This window comes from Cervus elaphus, chromosome 11 (genome assembly GCF_910594005.1).
Source record: "Cervus elaphus chromosome 11, mCerEla1.1, whole genome shotgun sequence".
Classification (NCBI taxonomy): domain Eukaryota; kingdom Metazoa; phylum Chordata; class Mammalia; order Artiodactyla; family Cervidae; genus Cervus; species Cervus elaphus.
The window spans coordinates 83,021,227-83,047,736 of NC_057825.1; the positions used below are offsets into that span (position 1 = coordinate 83,021,227).

A 26,510-nucleotide genomic window follows, 5' to 3' on the forward strand; every position below is an offset into this window, starting at 1 on the left:
AATTTGATCTCTGGTTCCTCTGCCTTTTCTAAAACCAGCTTGAACATCTGGAAGTTCACAGTTCACATATTGCTGAAGCCTGGCTTGGAGAATTTTGAGCATTACTTTACTAGCGTGTGAGATGAGTGCAATTGTGCAGTAGTTTGAGCATTCTTTGGGATTGGAATGAAAACTGACGTTTTCCAGTCCTGTGGCCACTGCTGAGTTCTCCAAATTTGCTGGCAAATTGATAGTGTTATGCAAAAAAAGGAAGGTAATGTTGGCTATAGAAATAATAGCCAAGACCCTCATATACTGGAGAAATGACCTTAAAGATATCTACCAGGATGTTAATTGCAAAATAAACTTCCTCCTAGAATTCTGGCAGAGGCACTAAGGGTACAGAACAATACTTTATCTATTATGTACACCAGTTCCTAAAGCAAGATGTTCATCCATGCATGACACATGCATGAGTGAAATGACTCACAAGTTCTGCCAGGCTTAGCTCTTCATCCATCTCCAGGCTATCTAAGAGAAGGCAAAGAATTCTCTGTAGCAGAAGAGAGCTAGAGAGGGGGGCAGATTTCTGCAAATAGAATTGCTAGGGTACTTGGGAGTCTTGTCCCACCTTCTCATGGGAGAGGGAATGGGGTAGGCTTGTATCTCATTTTAAGCCATGTGATAGCAGCTTCAAAAGATTTGCTCTTATTTTGGCATGTCCCTTAGAGTTTGTCCTTTAGTGTTTGGGGGACATAAAAAATGTGATTCCTGCCCAGGGAATTTTAAAATGAGAGTTTGTGAGTGGTGCTCCCCCTGCTGGTGGCAATATAAAGAAACAGGTCTGCTTTGAGAAAATGGATTGCAATTTTGAATTGGTGGAGGAAATGAGAATTTCCAGGAGAATAAACATGGACCTGCAGAAAAGAAGCCATTTTAAGAGAGATTTTGCCTAAAGCATCTCAGAATAATAAAATAATCCCAAAGAGGTGTGGATTTCTGAAAACCTAGGTCGGAGAGAAGGGTCATAGATAAATGTATTACTAGCACCTAACATACCTATATTGCTGGGGAGAAAAAATAATTAAGGAACTGAGAAATGTTGCAAAAATGCAACTGTGAGTAAAATGAAGTGCTAATTAAAAACAATCTACTTCTTCTTGTGTTTTATAATTCTAAATACACAAAGGATACAAAACAAAACAATAGTCTCAAGAATAATTTTTTTGTCCCAAGGATACCCACCTACAACCATCTAACTAATTAAATTTCCTTTGTTTGAGTTTTCTTATACTAGAAATGGCTTTTCCTTCACTTATGGAATGTGTAAACCTTGTCATCAAGGTATAATAGCTGATGTGCTTTTATTCTTGAAGCATTCTCCCTACATTTCATTTAGAAACATGGCATCATTTTAGCATTTGTTTCCAAACAAAATCTTATATAAATATAATTTAATTAGAATTTATCATATTCAAAGTTATTGGACTTGGTAGATTCAGTTATGAAATAGTCAGTGAAAGTTTATCTTAAAAACATTTAAAATATACATACTGAAAAATACATGAGAATAAAGAGAACAAGAACAATTGCTGCATAAATTCTGTGTACTTACCACAGATGACAATATCCATTCCTGGGTGCTCTCGTAATAGCTTTTTCACCTAATGTCTTTCCTGAAAGATAAATGTACTTACAGCTTGGTACCTTCATGTGAGTTGGTAGGGGGTAAATTATTGAATTAAGCCAGTAGTTTCCAAAAGTATGGTCCCAATACCCAAAGTCATTACCTAGAATCTTGTTATAAAAGCAAATTTGGGGCCACATGGAAGACTTACTCGATCATAACCTCTGAGACACAGCTATCTGCATTAACTGGCCTATAGTGGTTCTGATGCAAATTCAAGTGTAGACTCACTGGACTAAGTGATTTAACCAAATGCAAAAGAAGTCATTCAATCATTATTAGTAGACAATTAACTCAACCAACATTTATTGAGTACTTTCTAAATGTCATATTATGTGAGCCCCTGGGAATAAAAAGCCAAATAAAACACAATTCTTGATCTCCAAGAATTCACTGTTCAGTAGGCAGCAGGTATATAAACAAAACAATTATGTGTAAAGATAAATACAAGGTTAAAAAGAGCATAGCAGAGAATGGAGACAGCAGCTCTATCTAAAGGGGTAAGGGAAGGTGTCCCAGAGAAGCTCTTATCTAACCATTCATAACAGTGAACACATTCAGTGCATAAATAATTCCCCTAAATAATTTTACTTCATTTTAGAATAACTTTTAATAATCTGTTAATTTCTGGATAGAGGTTTGTTTAAACCACATTCTCAAAATCTTTCTCAAAAAGCTGCTGTTTTATTTTATACAATCTCCTTTTCTCTGCTCTAATTTTTTTTTTTTTTTGCTTGAAGAGCAATGATGTGATCCAATGATCTGAAAAATGCTCTTCTAAATAAGCAGTTTAGATAATCTTTATAAATAAAAATCTTTTATTCTAAAATCATTCTCCTATTTGTTAATTTGTTAAGGTGGTATTCTATAGCTCTCTCCATTAAGAGAACTACCCGGTGTATAAATCTACATAAATTGGAAAAAATTAAAAAGCAGTCTTTTAAAATAACAACTGATATTACATTGTGGGCATATATTAGAAGAGTCAATAATTTGATAACGAGTGCTTGAAAAACATAAACATTTTTAATGTATAAACATTAAAAACTAAATCAACATCTTACCTACATTACCAAGTGAACAAAAATAGCTTTGAGGGCACTGCCATAAGCCTAAAATAGAGGCGATTCCATGGCTCTGAAAATATAAAAGGGAGCCAGATAGTATACATACTGGTTTTGTACCCTCACTGATGCAGCTTCAGCCTGAAAAGAAACCTATTTCCCTTAAAAAAGTTTTTTTATTTTGTGGTCTATTTGTGTCCATCACTTAATCCTGAAAGTTTACAAACATGTTCTTTTAGATGTAAGGTTCATATTTGATTTGCAAGACAAGTGTGATCAGTCATAGGACTTCAACAGATGTACTGCAAAAATGGGACACCACAGTTAGCAGGTTAGGAAAGAATTTTGTACTCTCCAGGGATCAAATCTTCCCTCAATGTAACAAGTTCAAATATACTGTCATGAGGAGCAAGAGTCAGCAAGCTCTTCCTCCTTCACACTGAGTGCCCATGCCCTTCAACTCCAGTCTCCAATTTCCCGGCTCCTGGGTTCTTTGCCAGGCACTTATTACCTGTGCACTGAATTACAATTGCCTGTCTCTGTATTGATCTTGTCAAATCATTTGGCATTCTGGCTGTTATTCTTTTGTTGTTACTTTAGAAAACAGGATGGCAATAATGAACAGTCATGGACTCATCACTCTGCTTAAACAATTGTCAACTCAAGGCTTACCTTGTTTTACCGAGATAAATTTTGAAAAAACATTAAAGTCTGAGTAGTTATTTCTTTGTGGCACCTGGAGTTCTATGTTATAGGAAGTAAGAAGAGTTATTTTAATTTTGGTGAAAGACTACTATTATTATTGCTTCTCAAATTATTACCACTTAATGTATCATCTTTCTATGATTTTATAAATTTTGAAAGCATGGAATTTGAGTTTTTCAGTTGCCTATCCTAATATGTTCAAATATTTTTAGAGACCATATACTGTTATCTAAAATTTCATTCGTGGTTTACTATAATAATGATTACTACCTGAGAATAATTAATATTCACAAAATACTTACCAATATTAGCATAATGCTTCTTTTCTTGTGTATTTGTAGATAGCTCATACATATCTCCATAAGCACGAGCAAACCGCCAAATAAACTCTATTTCATCTCTAAACTGAACACACAGAACTGCCCATTAGATAAACTTTGTAATGTGACTAAACTACTGCAATGTTTTAAAAAATTAGGTAGGTAAACTGGTACTTAGAAATGACTGTATTCATGGGCATATCACACTTTAAATTCAAATATTCATGGCTATAAAAAATGTAGATCGCTATATTCACGGTGATCTAATGTAGTGTTACATTTGGGTCTTAAAAACCAATGAATATTATGCAGACACCAGCTCTACACTATGAAGGAGAGAAAATTGACAGGTGTTAGAATTTATAAATTCTCTCTGGGTGGTAGTATCCTCTCCTTGCTCTCCTTTCTAACTTATCTACTATCAATATGATGCTTCAGTGGGCATTTCAGATAATATCTGTAAGTTATTAGAGATTATACATATTCAAAAGAGCAGTCACATTTTTTTTTTTAACCTAAATTACCTAAAACACAACCCTAGAGATTTAAAAACTTTCGAGTTCATGTGTTTAGAGTTTCTAAATCCTCAAAAGTTAGCCTTAAATTTCTCATGGGAAAGAAGAAGATTTATAGATCTTTGTGACATTGCAAAATCCTTTTTTCCCCTTTGGTGGTGGTGGTGGTGGGGGGAAGGATGAGCTTTGTCAATTCAGTACAACATGAAACACTGAAAAATGATTACTGGTAGAAATACAGTGAAATACTAATGACTGTTATATTAATCACCGAAAGATAGTGAGCTTAAAGTGTAGCTTTTCCTCCCTTGAGAAGCAGTACATCTTGTCCTTTATCTGTTATAAAATATTTAAGAAATATATCAAATTGATAAAATCAATGTCAATCCGTATAATCAATGGGATCTCTGGTTCTCATTTTTATGACCTTTGAGCCTAATAAACCCTTCATTGTTGTTGTCGTGTCTGACTCTAAATTGAGTCCAACCCTTTGCTACTCCATGGGACTGCAGCATGCCAGGTTCCTCTGTCCTCTACTATCTCCAGGAGTTTGAACAAATTCATGTCCATTGTGTCGATGATGCCATCCAACCATCTCATCTTCTGTTGCCCTCTTTTCCAACATCAGGGTTTTTTCCAATGAGTCAGCTTTTCCCATCAGGTGGCCAAAATACATATTGGAGCTTCAGCTTCAGCATCAGTCCTTCCAATGAATACTCAGGGTTGATTTACTTTAGAATTGGCTGATTCGATCTCCTTGCTGTTCAAGGGACTCTCAAGAGTTTTCTTCAGCACCACAAGTTTGAAAGCATCAGTTCCTGGATGTTCAGTTTTCTTTATAGCCCAACTCTCACATCTATACATGACTACTGGAAAAACTATAGCTTTGACTATATGGACTTTTGTCAGCAAAGTGATGTCTCAACTTTTTAATGTGCTTCTAGGTTTGTCATACCCTTTCTTCCAAGGAGTAAGCGTCTTTCAATTTCATGGCTACAGTCACCATCTGCAGTGATTTTTTAGCCCAAGAAAATAAAATCTGTCACTGTTTCCACTTTTTCCCCATCTATATGCCATGAAGGGATAGGACTGGATGCCATGATCTTAGTTTTTTGAATAAGCTTTTTTATTTACTTAAAAAAATTTTAGTAATATTATAAAAAAAATTTACATCAGTCATTTAGCTTTTGTAAACTGTGACACAATTGCTGTGGTCATAACATGAATGGAAGAGTAGATTAAATAAAAATTAAAACTATACAAACAGGTTATTATCACATATATCTTACCTTTTCTTTGTGGTCACAAAGCAGCTCAAAACTCTCCACTTTTCTGGACTCATTCACTCGTAAATTATCAGCCATCTGAATAAGGGCATCTAAATTTAATTCCTTCACATGAGTGTTAAATGCCTTAGGGACTGGAAAACTCTGTTCTTCAGTGTCAGTATTAGCTGTAACATACCTAAAATTGCAGAAATAATCATCAACTCTCTGGAAAGTTATACTCTAATGGCCAGAGAGATCCTTTCAAAATGTAAGTCAAATCATTCCACTCTGAGGCTTGAAATCCTGCAATGGTACCTCCTTTCACTCAGAGAAAGCTCATGTACTAATCCCTGGAGGAGGGCATGGCAACCCACCCCAGTATTCTTGCCTGGAGAATCCCCATGGACAGAGCAGTCTGACGGGCTACAGTCTGTGGGGTCACAAGGAGTCAGACATGACTGAGCGACTAAGCACATTTCCTAATAACCATCTACAAAACTGGATGAGGTTTGCTTCCCACCTCAATCGACTCTCTGTCCTTGTTTCCCAGAACATTTCTCATTCAGTCAATTGCATGCTGGCTGCCCAGCTACTCCTTAAACAAGCCAGGACATTCCTACATCAAGACCTTTGCTTTCTGTTTCCACTGATGGGATGATGATGCTCTTCCTTCAATGCTCCGCTGCACTTAGTCGCTCAGTTGAGTCCAACTCTTTGCAACTCCATGGACAGTAGCCCACCAGGCTCCTCTGTCCAAGGGGATTCTCCAGGCAAGAATACTGGAGTGGGTTAGCATGCCCTTCTCCAGGGAATCTTCCTAACCCAGGGATCAAACCCAGGTCTCCAGCATTGCAGGCGGATTCTTTACCATCTGAGCCATAACTCACACCCTCACCTCCTTCAAGTCTCTGTTGAACATCGACATCTCAATATAGCCCATCCAGACCACTTTATTTAATGTTGCAACCACCATTTCCCAACCTACATGCATTTCCTTCACCAATCTCCCTTATCATGCTTGACTTTTTTTTTTTTTCTGTAGTACACTGTCTTTTGATACACTGTATATTCTACTAACCTACTACATGTGTTATTTTTGTCAGGATCTCTCCCACTAGAATGCATGCTCCCTCACAACATGACCCTTAAAACAATTCTTTGTTTTATTAACTGATGTCATCAAGTGCCTAGAACAGCACCTGACACATAATGGATACTCGCTGGATATTGCTGAATGAATGATATAGAGTTGGAGGCAGTCGGTATATATATATATTAAACTCAGAGGCAGTCAGGTATATATATATATTAAATATATATATATATATCATGTATTTATATATACATATGTATATACACACATATATTCACATACACACACACATATATGTGTGTGTGTATATATATATATATATATAAATTTGTGGTTCAAGATGATGTTTTAACCCTCAGCTTAGTTGTTAAAAATTCATGCTACCTCCCACATTTCCTTTTTGGTGGCATATAATACAACAATTTATTTTCATTTATTCACACACTGCCTTGTTCTAAAAAAGATCTTAAGGAACTATATAAGGATATATAACACAGAAGAGAATGAGTTAGAAGTGGTGAGAAAAGATAAAAACAAAGTCAAATGTGAATAAGGCCAATAAAAAAGTACATATACTTTAGATACCTATACCCTTGCTAAAACACACATAAATGTGATTTTACATCTTCTAATAGCTGAAGCAGTCACAGTCTCCAACAGATACTAACAAAGAGAAAGGAAGCAAGTTCTTGAGAGAAGTACACCTATTTTCAATGCTGACTCAAATAAATTTCCTTCAAAGTCCTTATAAAGAAGACACTGTATAAATGATACTCAACTTAACAACATTATTAATGGCAACTTCATTCTTCTAATTGCTCAAACCAAAAATTTAGAACCATCCTTGACTTCTTTGTCTCTCCTAAGCAACATTCAGAAATGTCTGTTGTTTCTGTCTTCAAAATACATCCCGGATCCACTGCCTCTCCCCACCTTTACCCACTACTCCCCTGGTCTAGACCAACACCAGGTTGCCTGTATTAATGCAATGGCCTCCTATCATGTCTCTCTGCTTTAGTCCTTGACCATTATAGTTTATTCTCAACATAGGAGCCAGAATGGTCCTCTAAAAAGCTGAATCAGATCATGTAACCCTTTGCTCAAAACCCTCCAATGGATGACAAAATTATAGTAAAAATGCTAAGTCCTTAGAGTTACCTATAGGATCCTTTATAATTGAGTCCAATACCTCTGACCTCATCTCCTATCACTCTCCTACTTGATCAGCACTCCAGGAACACTGGCTTCCTTCCTGCTTTATTATCTTTGTGTTTGCTGGTCTTTCTGCCTGGTATGTTCTCTACTGAGTATCTATGTTAATTTACCTCCTCACCTGTTTCACACCCTTATTCAAACATAATCTTCATATTATGGCAGATGCTATGGTTACCTACATAGTGCACATTAAGAAACCTACAAATTGTGGGAGTAACAGAGTTTAGCAAGTTGGCTGCATATAATACTAAAATACGAGTCAGTTTCATTTCTAATATATTAGCAGCAAAAAGCCTAAAAAACAAAATTAAATAAAATATTTCACTTATGATGATCACAGAGAATGTCAGACACCCAGGAATAAACTTAATAAAACATGTAACAATTCTATGGAGAAGATGATAAAAGATATATTAAAAACTGTTTATAAAAGAACCTAAATTCATGAAAAAATATATCATGTTCATGGCTACAAACAACTGATATTGTAAATGAATGAATTCTCTCTAGATTACAGATTCAGTGTAACTCGAATTTTATAAACCTAAGAAGAAATTTCATACAATTTAATGAAATGATTCTAAAAGTTACAAGAAAAGGTAAACAGCCTAGAATAGTCAAAGCACCATTAAGAAAGAGAGCAGGGAGAAAAGACTTACCTCACCAGATATTAGACCTATCTTGCAGCTACAATAATTAAAGACAGATGGCAGCTGGTAAAAGGATGGATGAGTAACTGAAAACAGAAGAGTAAAGAAACAAACTCATACGCAAATGAAAAGTGTGCTACAAGACAGATATGGCATTTCAAATCAGTCTTGCTTTAGCAGGTGGTTTCACAGATGTTTATTACACTGTTTATAATAGCAAACTAAATAAATGAGTTAAAGTGGCATATGCATGGACCATTAATCAGAGTTTGCATAAGCTAAACACAGTTTTTAGTACAATTCTATGCACCTGAGATACAGTAAGAAAATAATAACCAAAAGAAAGTAACTAGTTTAATATCAGACACTATTATTTAAACTAAAACCCACCAAACAGTACACTTTAGAAGGGTGAATTTTATGTTATATGAATAATATCTCAATAGAGATGCTATTTTTATAAGAAAAAATTGAATATTCTATAGCCATTAAATCAGAACTTGTATGTCTATTCTAATAGCAAGAGAGAGGGAAAACACAGAATAGCTATATAGAGAGCTCCATCAATAGATGCAAAGAATTAGATTTACTCAAATTCTAAGGAATTAAAAAAGAGGAAACATTATTTAAGTCATTTTATGAAGCTAGTAAAACTAGTGCCAAAACCAAATAAGTATAGTAAAATAAGAAATAAAAATTATAGGCCAATTTCACATATAAATTTTGACACAAAAATCCTCCAGAATATCAGCCAAAAAATTTCAACATACGTGACAGAATGCATCATAACCAAATTGAGTTTATCTCATGAATTACAAGGACAGATAAAGAAAATTTCTCTAGTATAACAGATAAAATGAGGGAAACTATATGACCTTTATGGTGGTCACCAAATTTTTTTTTCAATAAATTCAATTCCATTTCAAGACAAAAGAAATACCAAACACATAAACAAGGAACAGAACTTCTTATAATAGAATATAAACCCCAAACCATGATACTGTTCACATATAATGATGAAACATTATAAGCATTCTCTTTAAAATCAGAAATAGAGAAGGATATCCAATATTGTTGCTTCTATTTAACAGAGTACTGCAGGTTCTGTTAGCACAATATTAAAAGAAAAACAAAAAATATATAAGCATTGGGAAATAAGAAACAGAACTGGTATTATTTGAAGAGTATTCAATAAAAAGAAAACCTAGCTCCCTTCATCCAGCAAGAACACCACAAGAAGCTGTCTGTGAATCAGAAAGTAGGTTTTCACCAGATACTGAATCTGCTGTAGCCCTGATCATGAGCTTCTCAGCCTCCAGAACTGTGAAAAAGAAATTTCTGTTGTTTATAAGCCACCCATTCTATGGTACTTGTAGCAGCTCAAACAGACAGACAGTATTCAGTATTTAAATTGAAGGAAAATCTAACAGAATTTACAGATGAGTAAATAAAACTAACATACATGATCAATTATCCCCATGGACAGAGGAGCCTGGCAGGCTACAGTCCATGGGATAGTAAAGAATCAGACACAACTGAGTGACTAAGCACACAGGTTCCTATATCTATAGAACAAGTTAAAAAATGTAATTTTAAAAAATATATCTTTTATATACTATAGGACTACAACAGGAAAAATACACAGTATCCAGGAAAAAGTTCCACAAGAAGTTTATAAGATTTTTCTATAGAAAATTATAAAATATCACCAGAGAACATTAAAACATATTTAAATAGATGGGAAAAGATGTCATATCCACTGACAGAAAAACTTAACTTTAAACCAATTTCATATGGTACCAAATTAACCTATAGTTTTAACATAATTCCAATCAAAACCACAATGGTATTTTCCTACAGAACTTACCTGACTCTAAACTTAATATGGAAGCACAAGTGTAAAAAGAACCAAACTATTACTCAAGGAAATAGACAGATTCAATGCAATCTCAATCAAATTACCAATGACATTTTTTACAGAACTAGAACAAAAAATTATAAAATTTGCATGTAAACACAAAAAACTCCCAATAGCTCAACCAATCTTGAGAAAGAACAATGAAGCTAGAGGGATCAGGCGTCCTGACTTCAGAGTACACTACAAAGCTACAGTAATCAAAACAGTGTGTTACTGGCACAAAAATAGACATATAAATCAATGGAACAGAACAGAAAGCCCAGAAATAAGCCACGCACTTATGGCCAATTAACTTACAATGGAGGCAAGAAGATAAAATGGACAATAACCAGTCTCTTTAAGAAGCAATGCTAGGAAAACTGGACAGCTACACGTAAAAGAATGAAGTTAGAACATTCTCTAACACCATATACAAAAATTAACTCATAATGGATTAAAGACCTAAATGTAAGACCAGGTACTATAAAATTCCTAAAAGAAAACATAGGCAGAACACTCTTTGACATAAATTGCAGCAATATTTTTTGGGAGGATGTATCTCTAAAGTAATGGAAATAAAAACAAAAATAAACAAATAGAACCTAATTAAACTTGAAAGCATTTGCACATCAAAGGAAACGATAAAGAAAAATGAAAAGACAACGGATGGACTGCGAGAAAATATTTGCAAGCAGTGCTACTGACAGGGGATTAATTTCCAAAATATACAAATAGCTCACTCAGCTTAACATAAAAAAAAAATAAAACAAAAAATGGGCAGAAGACCTAACTAGACATTTCTCCAAAGAAGATATACAGGTCACAACAGGCACATGAAAAAATGCTCAATATCACTAATTATTAGAGAAATGCAAATCAAAACTACAATGTGATATCACCTTACACCAGTCAGAATAGCTATCATTAAAGAGTCTACAAGTAATAAATGCTGGAGATGGTATGGAGAAAAATAAATCCTCCTACACTGTTGGTGGAGACTTCCCTGGTGGCTTAGAGGGTCAAGTGTCTGCCTGCAATGTGGGAGACCCAGGTTCAATCACTGGGTTGGGAAGATCTCCTGGAGAAGGAAATGGCAACCCACTCCATTACTCCTGCCTGGAAAATCCCATGGACGGAGGAGCCTAGTAGGCCACAGTCCATGGGGTTGCAACAAGTCAGACACGACTGAGCGACTTCACTAGAGAGACTACACTGTTGGTGGGAATGCAAATTTGTGCAGCCACTATAGAGAACAGTATGGAAGTTCCTTATAAAACTAAATATTGAGTTACCATATCATCCTGAAATCCCATTCTTGAGCATATATCCAGAGAAAACTCTACAGCAAAAAATCGTTTTACTGTACACTTGAAACAACCACAAAATTGTAAATTAACTGTACCTCAAAAAATTTTTTTTAAAGAGAAAAAAATAAGAAGAGCCAACACAATTTTAAAGAACAGATATCAGGACTATAATATAGAGAATAAAGCAATGGTAAATCAGTGCGGTATTGGCATGACAATAGACAAACTGGCCAGAAAAACTAAGAAGAAAACAACTAGCCTAGTCTCTTCTCCACATTAAAAAAACCCCACTCAAGGGCAAAAAAATTGTTTTCCTACTGTGAACAGGAATCATCTACTTATAATTGGGCATTATTAAAAATTATGAGAAAGTTTTAAAAGCAAATTTTAAAAATAGGGCCTGGGAAATAAATATGCCTGGGAAAATACACAACACACATACTGACTTTGTGTTAGAGCTTAGATTTCTACTGGGGGCCAAAAAAAAAAAAATGCATTTCATAAGTTATCTAATGTCTAACAATCTTGTAACACTCTTTCAACAGGTCTGGAAAAAGTCTGCCCTCAAATGTCAAATTTACTTACAAATATTCACCTTCTAATAGGACTTTTCTGGCTTATTTTCTGCTCCAAATTTGACTAAGAATTGTGCCATTTTATGTATCTCTTCATTGTTGCACAATTGACTCCTTGCTTTAACAGCAACAATAGCATATTTGCAGGCATAGTTGTATTATTTAAACAGAAAATGACATTATTTGCTGTGAAAATAGTGTATTTATAGAAATACATCAGTAGTGAGTTGCATCAGAATATGCAAAAACATGCCTGCCTTCAGTACTGTGGCCTCTCTCCATATCAGGCATTCTGATTTAGTTCCCTTTGCCTAACCTTACCCACACACACCTCACTGCTCCCAAATTTTTTTTAAAGATACATACTAAGAGAGACAGATGTCAGCAAGATGATAAACTGGAAACTCCAGGCCCTCATCCCTCCATGCAAACATGAAACAAACAACAGACAGATTGAAACAGCTTGGTGGGAGATCTAAAAAGTACTCAAGGATTTGCAGCCATCAAGAAAAATCCATACTCAAAGGGCAGAAAACTTCAGTGTTTTCACTCACCCTTGCTTTACCCTTCCCTGGTATGGCACAGCATGGATGGGAAAAAGTCATGCAATTCTCACCTCCCCCCTTAGGACAGAAGGAAGTCAGTGCATCTTGTTTGCAATGCTCTGGCATGTTGAAGGGCTTCCTAGAAAACTAGTTTCTGTTTAGCTTTCCTTAGAATTCAGGCAGAAATGAAGGCATAATATGGGCATCACATTAGAGGCCAGTGAAGGCTGTGGCAATCACTGTGACATGTGAAAGCTACAGAGGGACCACAGACTAATGGATGCCTGGGCACAAGAGATTATGGGGAGAGGAATATTATAAGACACCTAAGCTGCCAAGAAGAACAGAATGAGATTCTTATTGAAAAGATATTTTAAAATAGTTATGTATTTGGGGGAAAACACATACTCAGGCCCACAGAAAACTAATGCCTAGGAAAGACCTGAGAAGCCCATGAGCCTTTGTATTGGGCTAATGAGTGGGTCTTCCCGGTATACAGCCAATCTGCAAATCTAGAATAGATGACTATTTTTTCAAAATGTATAATTTTCAACAAAAGATCACAAAGAATACAAAGTTCAGGGAAAGACTGCCCTTCAAATGAACAAAATAAATTTCCAGAACCTGACCCTAAAGAAATACAGCCTTTGTGCTTATTGAGACAACAATTTTTAAAACAACAGCCTTAAATATGCTCAAAGAGTTAAAGGAAAAAAATGAAGAAAGAACAAAAGGAAATTGGGGAAGTATATGAACAAAAAGAGAATAAAAACAAAGAGCTAGAAGTTATTAAAAAGAAGACCAACAGAAATTCTGGAACATAAAAAGCAGTAAGTAGAGAAATCCACTAGAAAAGATCAAGAAAATACTTGAACAAGCAGAAGAAAGAAGCAGCAAATTTGAAGACGAAACACTTAAAACTATTGAGTCTGAAGAGTCAAAAGAAAAAAAGAATGAAGAAAAGTGATTAGAGCCTAAGAGACTTTATGGAATATCATAAATCAGGCCAATATATATATAATAAGAGTCAGAGAAGGAGAAGAAAAGATGCAGAGAGCTTATTTTGAACAATAACAGCCAAAAAACCCCCAAATTTGAGGAAAGACATGGATAAAGAAACACAAGAAGTTTGATTAACTCCAAATAGGATGAACTCAAAGAGATTCACACCAAGACACATACTCAAACTGAAGGACATTAAGACAAATCATAAAATTCTTGAAATCAGCAAAAGAAAAGCAAATCATTACCAAAAAAAGTGATCCTCAATAAAATTACCACCAGGTTTCTCAGAGGAAATCTTGTAGACCTAAAGGCAGCAGGATGATATATTTAAAGTGCTGAAAGAAAAAACTATCAGCCAAGAAGTATATATCCTCTTAAAGGAAAACTGTTCTTGAAAACATGATAGAGAAATTAAGGCATTCCCAAATAAACAAAAAAATGAGGATGTTCATTACCTCTAGATCTGCCTTACAAGAAAAGGTAAAGGGAGTTCGTCAAGTTGAAACAAAGGATATTAGGCAGTATTAACTTGAAGTCATGTGAAAACACAGTTTTCTGGTAAAGGTAAATAAATATGTTGTTAAATATAAAAATTAACATTATTGTAATTCTGGTTCATAACTCCATTTTTATTCTTTTACAGTATTTAAAAGAGAAAAAGTATTATTATAAAAAAGAAAAGTATAAAAATAATGATAAATCTAGCTAACAGCTATACAACTATATAGATGTAATTTGTGATATCAATAATATAAATGGGGGAGTGAAGATGTAAAGGAGAAAGCTTTTATATACAGTTGAAGTTAAGGTGGTATCAGTTTAAAATAGATTGCTATTACTTTAGGATGTTATTCACAATGCCCATGCTAAACACACAAAAATATCTATAGAATATATGCAAAAGTAAATGAGAAAGGAATAAAAAATGTATCACTATAAAAAAGTTAAGTCAACACAAAGGAATGGAGTCGGGGGGGAATGAAGGACAATAGGGTATAAGACATATGAAAAACAAATAACAAAAAAGCAACTACTAGGGATTACTTTAAATGTAAATGGATTAAATTCTCCAATCAAAAGACTCAGGCTGGTAGTATGGATGAAAAATCAGGATTAACTGGAGTCTATAAAAGACTCACTTTAGAACTGAGGACACATATAGGTAGAAAGAAGAAGGATGAAAAAAGATATTCAATGTAAAATAATATTCAAAAGAGAACAGGGGTGGCTATGTTAATATCAGATAAAATCAACTAAGTCTAAAACTTATGAGACAAAGAAGAACATTTTATAATTATAAAAGATTCAATTTAACAAGCATATATAACAATAATAAACATATATGTAATAAACATTAGAGCTTCTAAATATATGAAGCAAACACTAGCATAACTGAAGCAAGAAATAGACAGCAACATAAAAATATAAAACTCTTAAGAGAAAACATAGAGGAAAAGCTTCATGGCATTGTATTTGGCAATGATTTCTGGATATGACATCAAAAGCACAAACAAAATAAAAAATAGATAAACAACTTCAAAATGTGTCAAAGGACACAATCAACAGTGAAAGGCAAACCACACAATGGGATAAAATGCAAATCAAAACTATAAAGAGATACCACCTCACCCTCATTAGGATAGTTATTATCAAAAAACCAAAATAACAAGTATTGACAGGGATGTGAAGAAACTTGAGTCATTTTGCATTCTTAGAGAAATATAAAATGGTGCAGTTACTATGGAAGAAAGTGGAAGTTCTTCAAAAAAATTAAAATAGATTTATTATATGATCTAGTAATTCCATTTCTAGGTGTAAATCAAAAGAACTGAAAGTAGGGCCTGGAGGAGATATTTATACACCCATGTTCATAGCAGCATTATTCATTATTCAAAAGGTAGAAGCAATCAAAGTAAGCATCAACAGACAGTGAATAAGCAAAATGTGATATATACATACAATGGAATACTATCAGCCTTAAAAAAGGAAATACTGACACATGCTACAATATGGATGAAACTTGAGAACATTATGCTAATTGAAATAAGCCAATCACAAAAAGAGAAATATTGTATAACTCCACTTATAGGAGGTACCTAGAGGAATCAAATTTACAAAGACAGAAAGTAGAATAGCAGCTGTCAAGAGGCTAGGGGAAGAGAGGATTGGGGAGCTATTGCTTAATAGGTATAGAATTTCACTTTTGCAACATGATAGATAATGATGGTTGCACAACAGTATGAATATATTTAATGCCACCAAACTTAAAAATGGCTGCAATAATGAATTTTGTTGTGTGCATTTCACACAACAAAAAAATTAAAATAGAAAAAAAGTATGATACATTAAAAGGAAAAAAACGAGAGTAAAATTATCTTAGTACAAATGATATTAACTTAGGGGGCATTTTATTATAACAAATAATTGAAAATAATTCAAATTTGTTCCCTCTACAAAAAACAATTATTTTCTACATATTTTTAATTCTTATATGACTTTCCATTTGTTATTCTGATAAACATATTTATAAACTTTATTAATAGAATGGAAAAAACTAAATATTCACTTCAAAAATAAAATTTTGGAGACATGTTTTAAAATAAAAATTTTATTAAAATTTTTTTAAAAATAAAAATTTTGGAAAAAAATCTAAAAATTTTCACTTTAAAAAATAGTCATAAAAATCTCTGATTTCAGAGTTTTCTGAATTCTCATATACATACACAAATGTGTATTAAAACTATTTAATTAAAATATCTGGTTTCAATATATTCTATTTCTGACAGTATGTTTTTATTTATGATTTGATCCTTGTGTAGTATAAAAACACTGTCTATCAGTGGGATGTCTAGCATGAGAAATAGGGCTAGGAAGGCCGATATAAATAGGAATTAGTAAACTAATATAGATATATAGATTATATAGGAATACTATTTTAATGACTAAAGTAGAATAAAAGAAGATGTTAAACTCTCTAAGAATGTAATACATTTAGAAGACCTATTTATCAAAACTTGATGTTATTTTCAGACCACAAAAGCATTACAACAGTAACTCAGAAATTTGGGACTAGGCAGTCGGTAAGCAGTAAATCTGTTAAAAGCCTGAAACAGATGAATAATCTTTGACTTCCATATTCCAATGTTAATAAACTATCTTTAAAAAATACAGAAAATAACGTTAAATTTAGACTGCAATGTAGAAATCTTTTTCAGAAAGTGCAGGGAAGCTTAGCAAGGGAGACTTCTTGAAAGCCAAGCAGTGATTTCTACAGCCTATATACTCTGCCTGCAGGGAGAGCATCTGGTTTGAGCCGCCCTTCCAAGAGAGGGTAAAGTCTAAGGTGACCTTATTTTAGGAATTTCATTAAGTGAAGATTTGTCTTCATCTTTAAATGAGAGAGCATTGTTTTCGTCTTCAAAGGGATCTGAGGTAACTTCATTTTGAGGTAGTGCAAAGCCACTAGCATTTTTATAAAATGAAGTAAATTCAACGTTATTGAGAACAGGGCAAGTTACACTTTGAGAGGGATGCTGTTGAACCATAGCTGGAAAAGTGTTTCTACTGTGACTTTGAGAAGTGGGATAAACAGAATTGCTCCTTAACTGGTCTCTTTCTTGAATATCATTGTCAACTCCACGTTGTTCAGAGGAGTAGGAAATAATACTTGGAAGAGTAAGCATGGTTGCTTTGCTTTGATGCAAGGTAGCAACAGTGTCCCAACCGGCAGAGGAATTCATTTTTGATTTAGAATTCATAAAATAGGTAGTGTTACATTCAGGAGGATAAGAGTGTATATATTTTTCAGCACCAGTAATATTCGAGTTTTTAGAAATGATTTCAACTTCATTTGGATTAAATATGCATGAACTACTTGCATCAAAAGTACTAGCATTCTCATAACAGGAAATTATGCTTAGTTTCGGGGTACAGAAAATACTTCTGGATCTAAAGCGAAAGTGTTCTGAGGGCGACTTTAAATCACTGAAGCTTCTTTTTTCTTCAGAATCAAAGTTAGCTCTACTTTGTACAGAATGAAAGGACATACTGCTTTTCTGAAATTTAGGAAATAAAGAACGTCTTCTTTCAAGGAAATCTGGGTAAAAAGGCATATTTGATGAAGACGAGGAAATTTTACTTCTTTTACGTGAAATGCCTTTAAGCATCGGAGAAGGACGAGCTGCTTTAAAATCAAGAAATTTTGTTGGTTGAATAACAGAAGAGGCTCCACGATGCAGGAGGTCTGAAGTAAGTTGATCTGCAGGACATTTTGGTTGGCAGTTCTGGTCCTCTTTGCAGCAACTGGAGTGAGAAAAGTGTCAAATGAGGAAAAAAGAACAGGGAACACAGGTGGAAACCTGCCAAGCGTCCTGAAGAATAATAGCTACCTTATCAATATGGAAACAGGGAATAAGAAATTAAGACAGGTGAAGTTGATGGTTACCCAGATGTACCCCCAAAGAATGCCTAAGTCTAAAAGATTATTTCTAACTACTTACACGGTACCTGCCCACTCTACTAAACCTTGGGAAGATAAATGGAAAGACTCAGGGTGGTAGGCAGAAAGAAAGGTCAGGGAAAAACATAATAGAGGGCACCACAGCAAAAGGGTTCCCTGTAGGCAAACGGAGAACTTCCTGTTCTGAAAATAATTAAGTCATAATATCTGTTTGAGACTACTGAACTAACAGATTTGAAGGAGTTGATAAGCACAATAAACTTATACCCCACTGGCTAATGCTATTTTAAAATATTAATCATAGATAAAGCAGAACCTCTCTGGAGAGAATATTTCAGATAAATATCCAGATATTCAGTCACTGTGGGAAACTAAAGGAAGCATTAAAGCTTGGTTTATGAATATTTCAATGTTCTTTAGCACATGAAACATATGAAGATGTGTTTTGTTTTCTTTTTAAAGGCTTACCTTAAGCATTTTCCCATATTGAATTTAATACAAAGCAAAGCTTTCCCTTCCTTTCTAAGCCATCATCCTTAGCCATAAAAATGTCCTGTGTAGGTGGAAGAGGTTAGATGCTGAATGCTTAAGCTGCATATAGAATTAACATGGCAATAACACAGAATATGATGATAGCAGATTCTAGAATCTAATGACGTCAGTTTAAAATAAAATTGTTCTATGGCTCATCTTTCTGAAAAACTGCAATTCATGTGACTGTGGAATGTGTATTCTAACTTGAAAGCTAAATTTATCTTGGCAATAAAGCATGGCATCTGATTACATGGACCACATGCACAGATTATGGAGATTTGCTGTTATATTGTAACCCATTTAAAGGCAAGATTAACAAAACTATTAGAATACTATCCTGTTCCTTTTCCACCTATGACATAAAACACTCCCTCAACAAGCTTCTCCATATCCTGTTTACTGTAATACTACATCTTGCTTTTGTTCCCTTTCTAACAACCTTCTTTGGGAAACCCTTGAATAAATCCTTTTCAAATCTCTCTAATTCTCACCATACCACTGTCAGTTTATAACCCAATTTTACCCAACATTCAAATGAATTAATCTGTTCCTGTTTCATGGTTGCTGGCAGGAGACTCACGATTCTTGCATAAGAGACAGAGGACTTTGTTACTCACAGCAAATTACGCAATGTGATCACCCGCTTATTTATGTTGGTTCTCCTTGACCTCAGGACCCACAAGGGCAATGCGGAGAGCCCAGAGACTCTTAATATCAAGTGAGCTGCCTTTCAAAGAAGGCACCACCACGCTCAGGGAATCCCCCACTTTCAGAGCAAGCAGTAACCAAATCTGTTCAATCTGCTGTTAGTCTGAGAGGGAGACACTGCCTCATTCTTCAGTTTCTCATCACAAACCAGAGAATGGCCTGGAGACAGAGGCCACACGAACCTTACACCCGTCACAAAAATGAACTCAAAGTGGGCCACAAACTTAAACATAAAATGTAAAACTATGAAGCTCCTGGAAGATAACATGGGAGAAAACCTAGATAAATTTGGCAATGACTTTTTAAATACAATACCAAAGGCATGATCCATGAAAGAAATAACTGATAAGCTTCTGCTCTGAGAAAGATAATGTCAAGAGAATGAGAAGCTACAGGCTAAGAGAAAGTATTTGCAAAATACTTGCAAAGACTATTTCCCTTGAAAAGGGGCTGTTATCCAAAATATACAATGACCTCTTAAAACTCAGCAATATAAAAATGAACAGTCTCATTTAAAAATGGGCCAAAGACCTTAACAGATACCTCACCAAAGATGCACAAATGGTAAATAAGCATATGAAATGATGTTCCACATGATATTTCATTAGAGAAATATAAACTAAAACAACAATGTAATGTTACTACATACCTATTAGAATGGTCAAAATCCAGAACCCTGACAACACCAAATGCTTGTGAGGATGTAGAGCAGCAGGAATTCATTGCTTATGGGAATCCAAAATGGTAGAGCCACTTTGGAACACAACTGGAGGCTTTCAACATAACTAAACATATACTTACCATACAATCTAGCAATCATGCTCCTTGGTATTTCCCCAAACGAGATGAAAATTTATGTCTACTCAGAAACCTGTACATGAATGGTTATTGCAGCAGTTTTCATAATTACTCAAACTTGGATGCAACCAAGATGTCTTTCTGTGGGCGAATGGATAAATTGCGGTATATCCAGACAATGGAACATTATTCAGTGCTAAAAAGAAATGTGCTATTAATGCACTATGAAAAAGTATAGAGGAAACTTAAATACATATTACTAAGTAAAAGAAGTCAAACTGACTACATACTGTATGATTGCAACAATATGACATTCTAGAAAAGGCAAAACAGTAGAGAAAGTATAAAGATCAGAGGTTGCCAGGGGTTAAAGGGGAAAGAGGGATAAACTGGCAGAGCACAGAGGACTTTTAGGGCAGTGTAAGACCAGCAAGAACAAATGGTTCTTCTAGAATACATGAGTTTAAAAACTAGATAATTCTATTAAGTGAGCAAGGCTGTATGGCCCATGTAGTCTCTTAAAGCCCAAATGAAATGGACAAACAATGAATTTTATTATGGGGTATTACTTTAACCTAAACTGAAATAAAATCTAATTTTTGAAAGGGAGGTTTCTAAAGCTTTATATAACACTGTGATACAAATAATACCTTTTTTTTGGCCTGGGGTGGGGTGGGATTTAATGACTGAAGAAGCCAGACAAAACTGAAGCTTCTGGGAAAACGATTTGTTCTTGCTGGTCTTGGATCTAGCCTTGAACTTGACCTTGGCCTCTCATCAGGCTTTGCATTTGATAGCAGGGTCTCTGAAGATATCCTTGTTGCCAACAGTTTCGTCCAAGGGGATACCCACAGAGTACGTTGTGGGCCTGAGGTGATTATAATGATAAACTTTCACGAAAGACTTGATCTTTGACCTCTTGGCGATTTTCTTCTTGGCCGAGGCAGCTGTCACTTTGCAGGGAGAGCGATTAGTTCCAGCCAGCAGAGCATGTCTGTGGGGTGTGTCTGAGCTGCCGTCACCAATGTTCTTCACGGTGACCACTTTGTGTCCTTCGTAGTGACTGGCCAGGGCCAGCATCGCGTTCCCGGGTTTCGTGAACTTGCTCATTTCAGCAGCTACCACTCAGGATGACAGCAGAAAACTAAATAATTATTTTAAACCCATGGTTTGATAGAGCAATACAAGTAAAAGATTGACAGCCTGGCATATTGCAGTCCAGTCACAAAGAGTCAGATACGACTCAGGGACTGAACAACAAGAAGTATTGATCTCAAAAGACTTGATCAATCATTTACATTTCTTCATGTATGAAATTACCTTTAAATCCCTTCTCCTTGTTTCCTTTCTCTAGATCCCTCCTCCTCCTCCCAATTCTATATTCAGCAGATCGTCTATTAATTTAAGTAATAGTTATTGTCATCTACTCAGCTTTTCCAGTGGCTCAGCAATAAAGCATCTGCCTGTAATACAGGAGCCTCAGAAGATGGAGGGTTCGATTCCTGGGTTGGGAAGATTCCCTGGAGAAGAGAATGGTAATCCATTCCAGTATTCTTGCCTGGAGAATCCAAAGGACAGAGGAGCCTGATGGGCTGTAGTCCATAGGGTCACAGAGTCAGACATGACTGAAGTGACTTAGCACATACACATGGTGGTAGGCACAAAAACAGGTGTTAGGAATACCATGATGAAAACATAGGATCCTTGCCCTAATGAATTTCAGGCTATGTTACATTCACTAGTGCATCTTTACTTACTTCCCTATTTTACTCCTTAGAAACACTCAGTCAGTCAGTCAGTCAGTTCAGTCACTCAGTCGTGTCTGACTCTTTGCGACCCCATGAATCACAGCACGCCAGGACTCCCAGTCCATCACCAACTCCCGGAGTCCACCCAAACTCACCTCCATCGAGTCGGTGATGCCATCCAGCCATCTCATCCTCTGTCACCCCCTTCTCCTCCTGCCCCCAATCCCTCCCAGCATCAGGGCCTTTTCAAATGAGTCAACTCTTCGCATGAGGTGGCCCAAGTACTGGAGTGTCAGCTTCAGCATCAGTCCTTCCAATGAACACCCAGGACTGATCTCCTTTAGGATGGACTGGTTGGATCTTCTTGCAGTCCAAGGGACTCTCAAGAGTCTTAGAAACACTAGTCAGGGACAATTCCTTTTTTTCATAAATCATTTGTTTTCCCCCCAAGGATATTATTCATGCCTTGACTTTAGAATCCAATGAACTGTCCCATGCAAGGATGGAACTGAGTCACTTGTACGTTCTCAACTCTTTTTAGGTCTATACTGCCCAATTCAGTAGCCACTGGTGCCATGTGGCTGTTTAATTTTAAATTAATTACAATAAAATGAGATTAAAACTTTTCAGTTCCTCAGCTGCACAAGATACATTTCAAGTGCTTAAGAGTTACACATGGCTTGTGGCTACCATACTGGGCAGACAGATTTAGATCATTTCTATGATCACAGAAAGTTTTATTAGACCACTTATTGGATAGTTCTTAATTACATAAGGGGTCAGAGACTGGTCACATTTAAAAATAGGTTACATGTTTTGGCAAACGATCACTGTCTTCCTCATACTCATGTGACACCACCAGCACTAGTAAGTTACTTATATTCTCTTTGTCAATGAGCTCTAAACTAAAATACTGACCTCCATTGAATATGGTTTTAATTATAACATAAGCCAAAATAATCACTCCTTTTTATGGCTTGTTATTAAATAGTAGCAGCATATGTGACTGGGAATGTATAATGAAAATATCTAAATAATAGCAATAAAGAATCAATTTAACATAGAAAACATTTTAAAGAAACTTACCCTCCCTCACTTTCTGCTTCCTCTGAACTATTACTGGTTGCTGAACTCTGAACTGTGGCAAGCCTTCTTTTTCTAGCTCTGTGCTGAGGGCTTATTTTGTGAACAGTTACCTTCCCTCCAAGTTCACCTTGTATATACTCCTCCAGCTTTGGAATGGCTTCTTTAAGAACTCTGATTTCCTCTTTGAGTTCTTCCATATTTGTCAGTAATTCATTTAACTTCTCCAGTATCTGAAGCTGCCTTCCTTGAAAGATCGCTGTTGTTCCTTGGCCACTAGGCATTTCATCTTGCAAAGTCATCAAATCAAGTGAATTACCCAGAGAAAGAAATTTAGGTAAATCCACTGCTGTCCTTGGTTTACGAACCTTGTGATACCACAAAAGCAGCAAGCTGATTCCAGCAGTTCCCACCACAATGCCAAGTATCATTTCTCTATTTATGGAATGAGGCATTTCTCAGGTTTTGTTTCTAAAATTAAAAAAAAAAAAAGTAAATGAACATTATTTCTGTCTTTGCCGAGGATGAAAATACTAGTTTTTTTTCCCCATCAACAAAAATCAAGTCTGCATCATCACAAAAAATTTAATAACACTTGATAAATCACAAACTAAAATAAATTATGAGTAATTGTCTCTATATGGCAATTACTATCTGGGTTTCCCCAGTGGCTCAGCAGTAAAGAATCCACATATAGTGCAGGAGATGTGGCAGAAACCACGGGTTCGATCCCTGGGTCGGAATGATCCCCTAGAGAAGGAAATGGCAACTCACTCTAGTATTCCGGCCTGGAAACTCCCATGGACAGAGAAGCCTAGCAGGCTACAGTCCATGGGGTCGCAAAAGAGTTGGACACGACTTAGTGACTAAACGACAACAAAAAACCAAATTGCCTCTATAATGTATGTGGGTGAGTAGAAATACTACCTTTAAGGATATTACTGACAACCAGTGTAAAGTATCAACTTTAATTCAGAATCTGTATTCTATACATCTGATCTGAAATTTACTCTTTGTCATGTATTTTTAAAGGGTATGATAGAGGTAAAAGCATCATTATAAATTTCTGAAAAAAACTATTTAAGAATTCAAATTATGCCTATCTGTATCTGAACCTCTTATTTGTATAAAATTAACTTCGTGACGCTATGGACTGTAACTAGTGTGCTAACGTCTGGGTTTTACGTAATCTTTCAGGAAAGTCCAAGAGAAAGCTTTTCCTTAGCATCTAGTTCACATTCTGTACTCCAATTTAGAGTGATCAACAACATTTTAAAATGGGCTTTGGGATATATAATATAAAGGTTTGGCATAGTTGTACCCACTTCATCTCTGCTTTATTCAACGTAGAAAGCAGAGACACTAATGAATGTGCAGGCTTCACCTCCTTTCTTCTTCTGACCAGGAATTCTTCTGCTTCTCAGTCATAGTTCTACTTCTGTTTGAAGCCTTAATGCTTTTATTTTCTTTCAAATGTTCACTTCTTTTTAAAGTAACAAAAAACTCATTTCTTTGACTCCTTCCTCGTACTGAACTTGCACCATTTTGCATCAAAGACCTAAGCTCTGGCCCATCTAATTCCACATAACCTCAGCTACTTTGACAAAATGCACCATAATCTTTCTTTACTTTATCCCCTCTTCACTAGTTTTATTGCTTATCACTGTTCTTAAAGTCAGAAGGCCCCTAAAGGAAAACAACAGTATAAATCTTTCCGCCACATAAAGTTACAGCAAGAAGTTGTCATCTCTAAACCAGGAAGCAGGCCCTCACAAGATACTGAATCTGCCAGTGCCTTGATCTTGGATTTCTTAGACTATAAAATAATGAGAAATAAATTTTTGCTGTATATAAGCCACCCAATCTACAGGATTTTGTTATAGCAGTGTAAATGGACTAAGACATGATCCAAAAAGCACACATATTTAAAAAAAAAAGGACTAAACAAAAAACCCAAGTAGAGCCTATAGGGTAGTATCAAGCAGTCTAAAACATATATAGTTAAAAGGAAGCAGGGGTACCAAAAAAAAAAACCTTAAAGGAAAAATGGCCAAAAAAAATTCCAAGTTGGACAAAGCCTATAAACCCAAACATCCAAGAAGATCAACATAATCCAAGAAAAATAATATTAAACCAAGGCCAAACATTATTAAAATGCTGAAAGCTAGTAATAAAGAAATCTTAAAAGTAGCCAGTGATGGGGAAAAAAAAAAAATTACTTACAGAGAAAGAAGATAAGATTACAGTAGACAGTGTCTCAGAGATGTCACCTCAGAAACAAATCAAGCAAGAAAACAATGGAGTGACCCTTTGAAAGTGCTGACAGAAACTTTCAACTTGCATTTCTATACCCAGTAAAATATTTTTCAAAAATGAGGGTATTTTAAACAAAGAAATTTTAAAATACTATTTTAAATATTATTTAATATTTAATTTTTTTTACATTTTAAATTTTAAATTTAAAATTTTATTTATTTAAATTTTAAATTTTATATTTTAAATTTAAATAAATTTAATATTTAAATATTTTTAAATATTTATTTTAAATATTGAACTATTTTAATATTTTAAAGACTATTTTAAAGAAAGAAAAGTTGAGAGAATCCATTACCAGCAGCCATTCACTATAAGGAATGCTTATATGGGGTTCATCAGGCAGAAATAAAATGATAACCACAGAAATTTATGGATCTATACAAAGGATGAAGAGCACCAGTGGTGGCAAACGTGGCAAAATATGTCTTTTTTTTTCTCACTTTAAGATTGATTCATTAAATACTTGCTTATTACAGCAAAAATGACAGTAACATCATGAGATTTTTATCAGATGTAGAAGAAAGAAAGTAGCATAACAACGGCACAAAGGATAAGGGACTGCTTAGTCGTGTCGGACTCTTTGAGCCCCCATGGACTGTAGCCTGTCAGGTTCCTCTGTCCATGGGACAGAGAATCAATCAAAGCTAGAATCAATGCAGCAGGTATTGGTTTCAAATACTAGAGTAAGTTGCTATGCCCTCCTCCAGGGGATCTTCCCAACCCAGGGGATCAAACCCAGGTCTCCTGCTTTGCAGGCCATCTGAGCCACCAGGGAAGCACATCACTATCTTTTTAAGCAAAAAGTATATTTACCTAATCATTATAAATGTGAACTCTAATTCTAACCATCTGTCCACTCCCATCCTATGTAGGAAACACACCAGCAGCAGATTCACACCAGTTTGTAACTTGACCTAAAGTTGGAGGTAATTATTATCAGCTGGTCGATTTTATTTCAACAAAAAAATATATCACAAACTAAATTATTTTAAAAGTGTATTACAAAAAGGCAACAGATACAAGAAAAGTCACTATATGT

At 35.2% G+C, this 26,510-nt stretch overlaps 3 protein-coding genes across 3 annotated transcripts in view; all 3 read right to left on the reverse strand.

The window, feature by feature from the left end:
- LOC122703755 (regulator of microtubule dynamics protein 2) overlaps positions 1-23,622 on the reverse strand; it is a 60,061-nt gene extending 36,439 nt beyond the window's left edge. Inside the window, exons 1-4 of the mRNA XM_043918214.1 lie at positions 23,159-23,622; positions 5,560-5,734; positions 3,738-3,840; positions 1,595-1,655 (exon numbers count right to left, since the gene is read on the reverse strand). Coding sequence (XP_043774149.1) covers positions 1,595-1,655; positions 3,738-3,840; positions 5,560-5,734; positions 23,159-23,610 — 791 coding nt within the window. The 5' untranslated portion in view covers positions 23,611-23,622. The remainder of the gene's footprint in view (positions 1-1,594; positions 1,656-3,737; positions 3,841-5,559; positions 5,735-23,158) is intronic.
- On the reverse strand, positions 16,615-20,249 carry LOC122702542. The gene is made up of 2 exons (XM_043916125.1): positions 20,176-20,249; positions 16,615-18,127 (listed from the first exon to the last, which is right to left on the reverse strand). The coding sequence occupies exons 1-2, from the start codon at positions 20,247-20,249 to the stop codon at positions 17,164-17,166; spliced, it is 1,038 nt and encodes a 345-aa protein (XP_043772060.1). The 3' UTR covers positions 16,615-17,163.
- LOC122703760 (60S ribosomal protein L27-like) lies at positions 18,125-21,834 on the reverse strand. Its single transcript, XM_043918218.1, has one exon. It carries the CDS (start codon positions 21,432-21,434, stop codon positions 21,102-21,104), a length of 333 nt encoding a protein of 110 aa, XP_043774153.1. The 5' UTR covers positions 21,435-21,834; the 3' UTR covers positions 18,125-21,101.
- Positions 23,623-26,510: the final 2,888 nt, after the last annotated feature.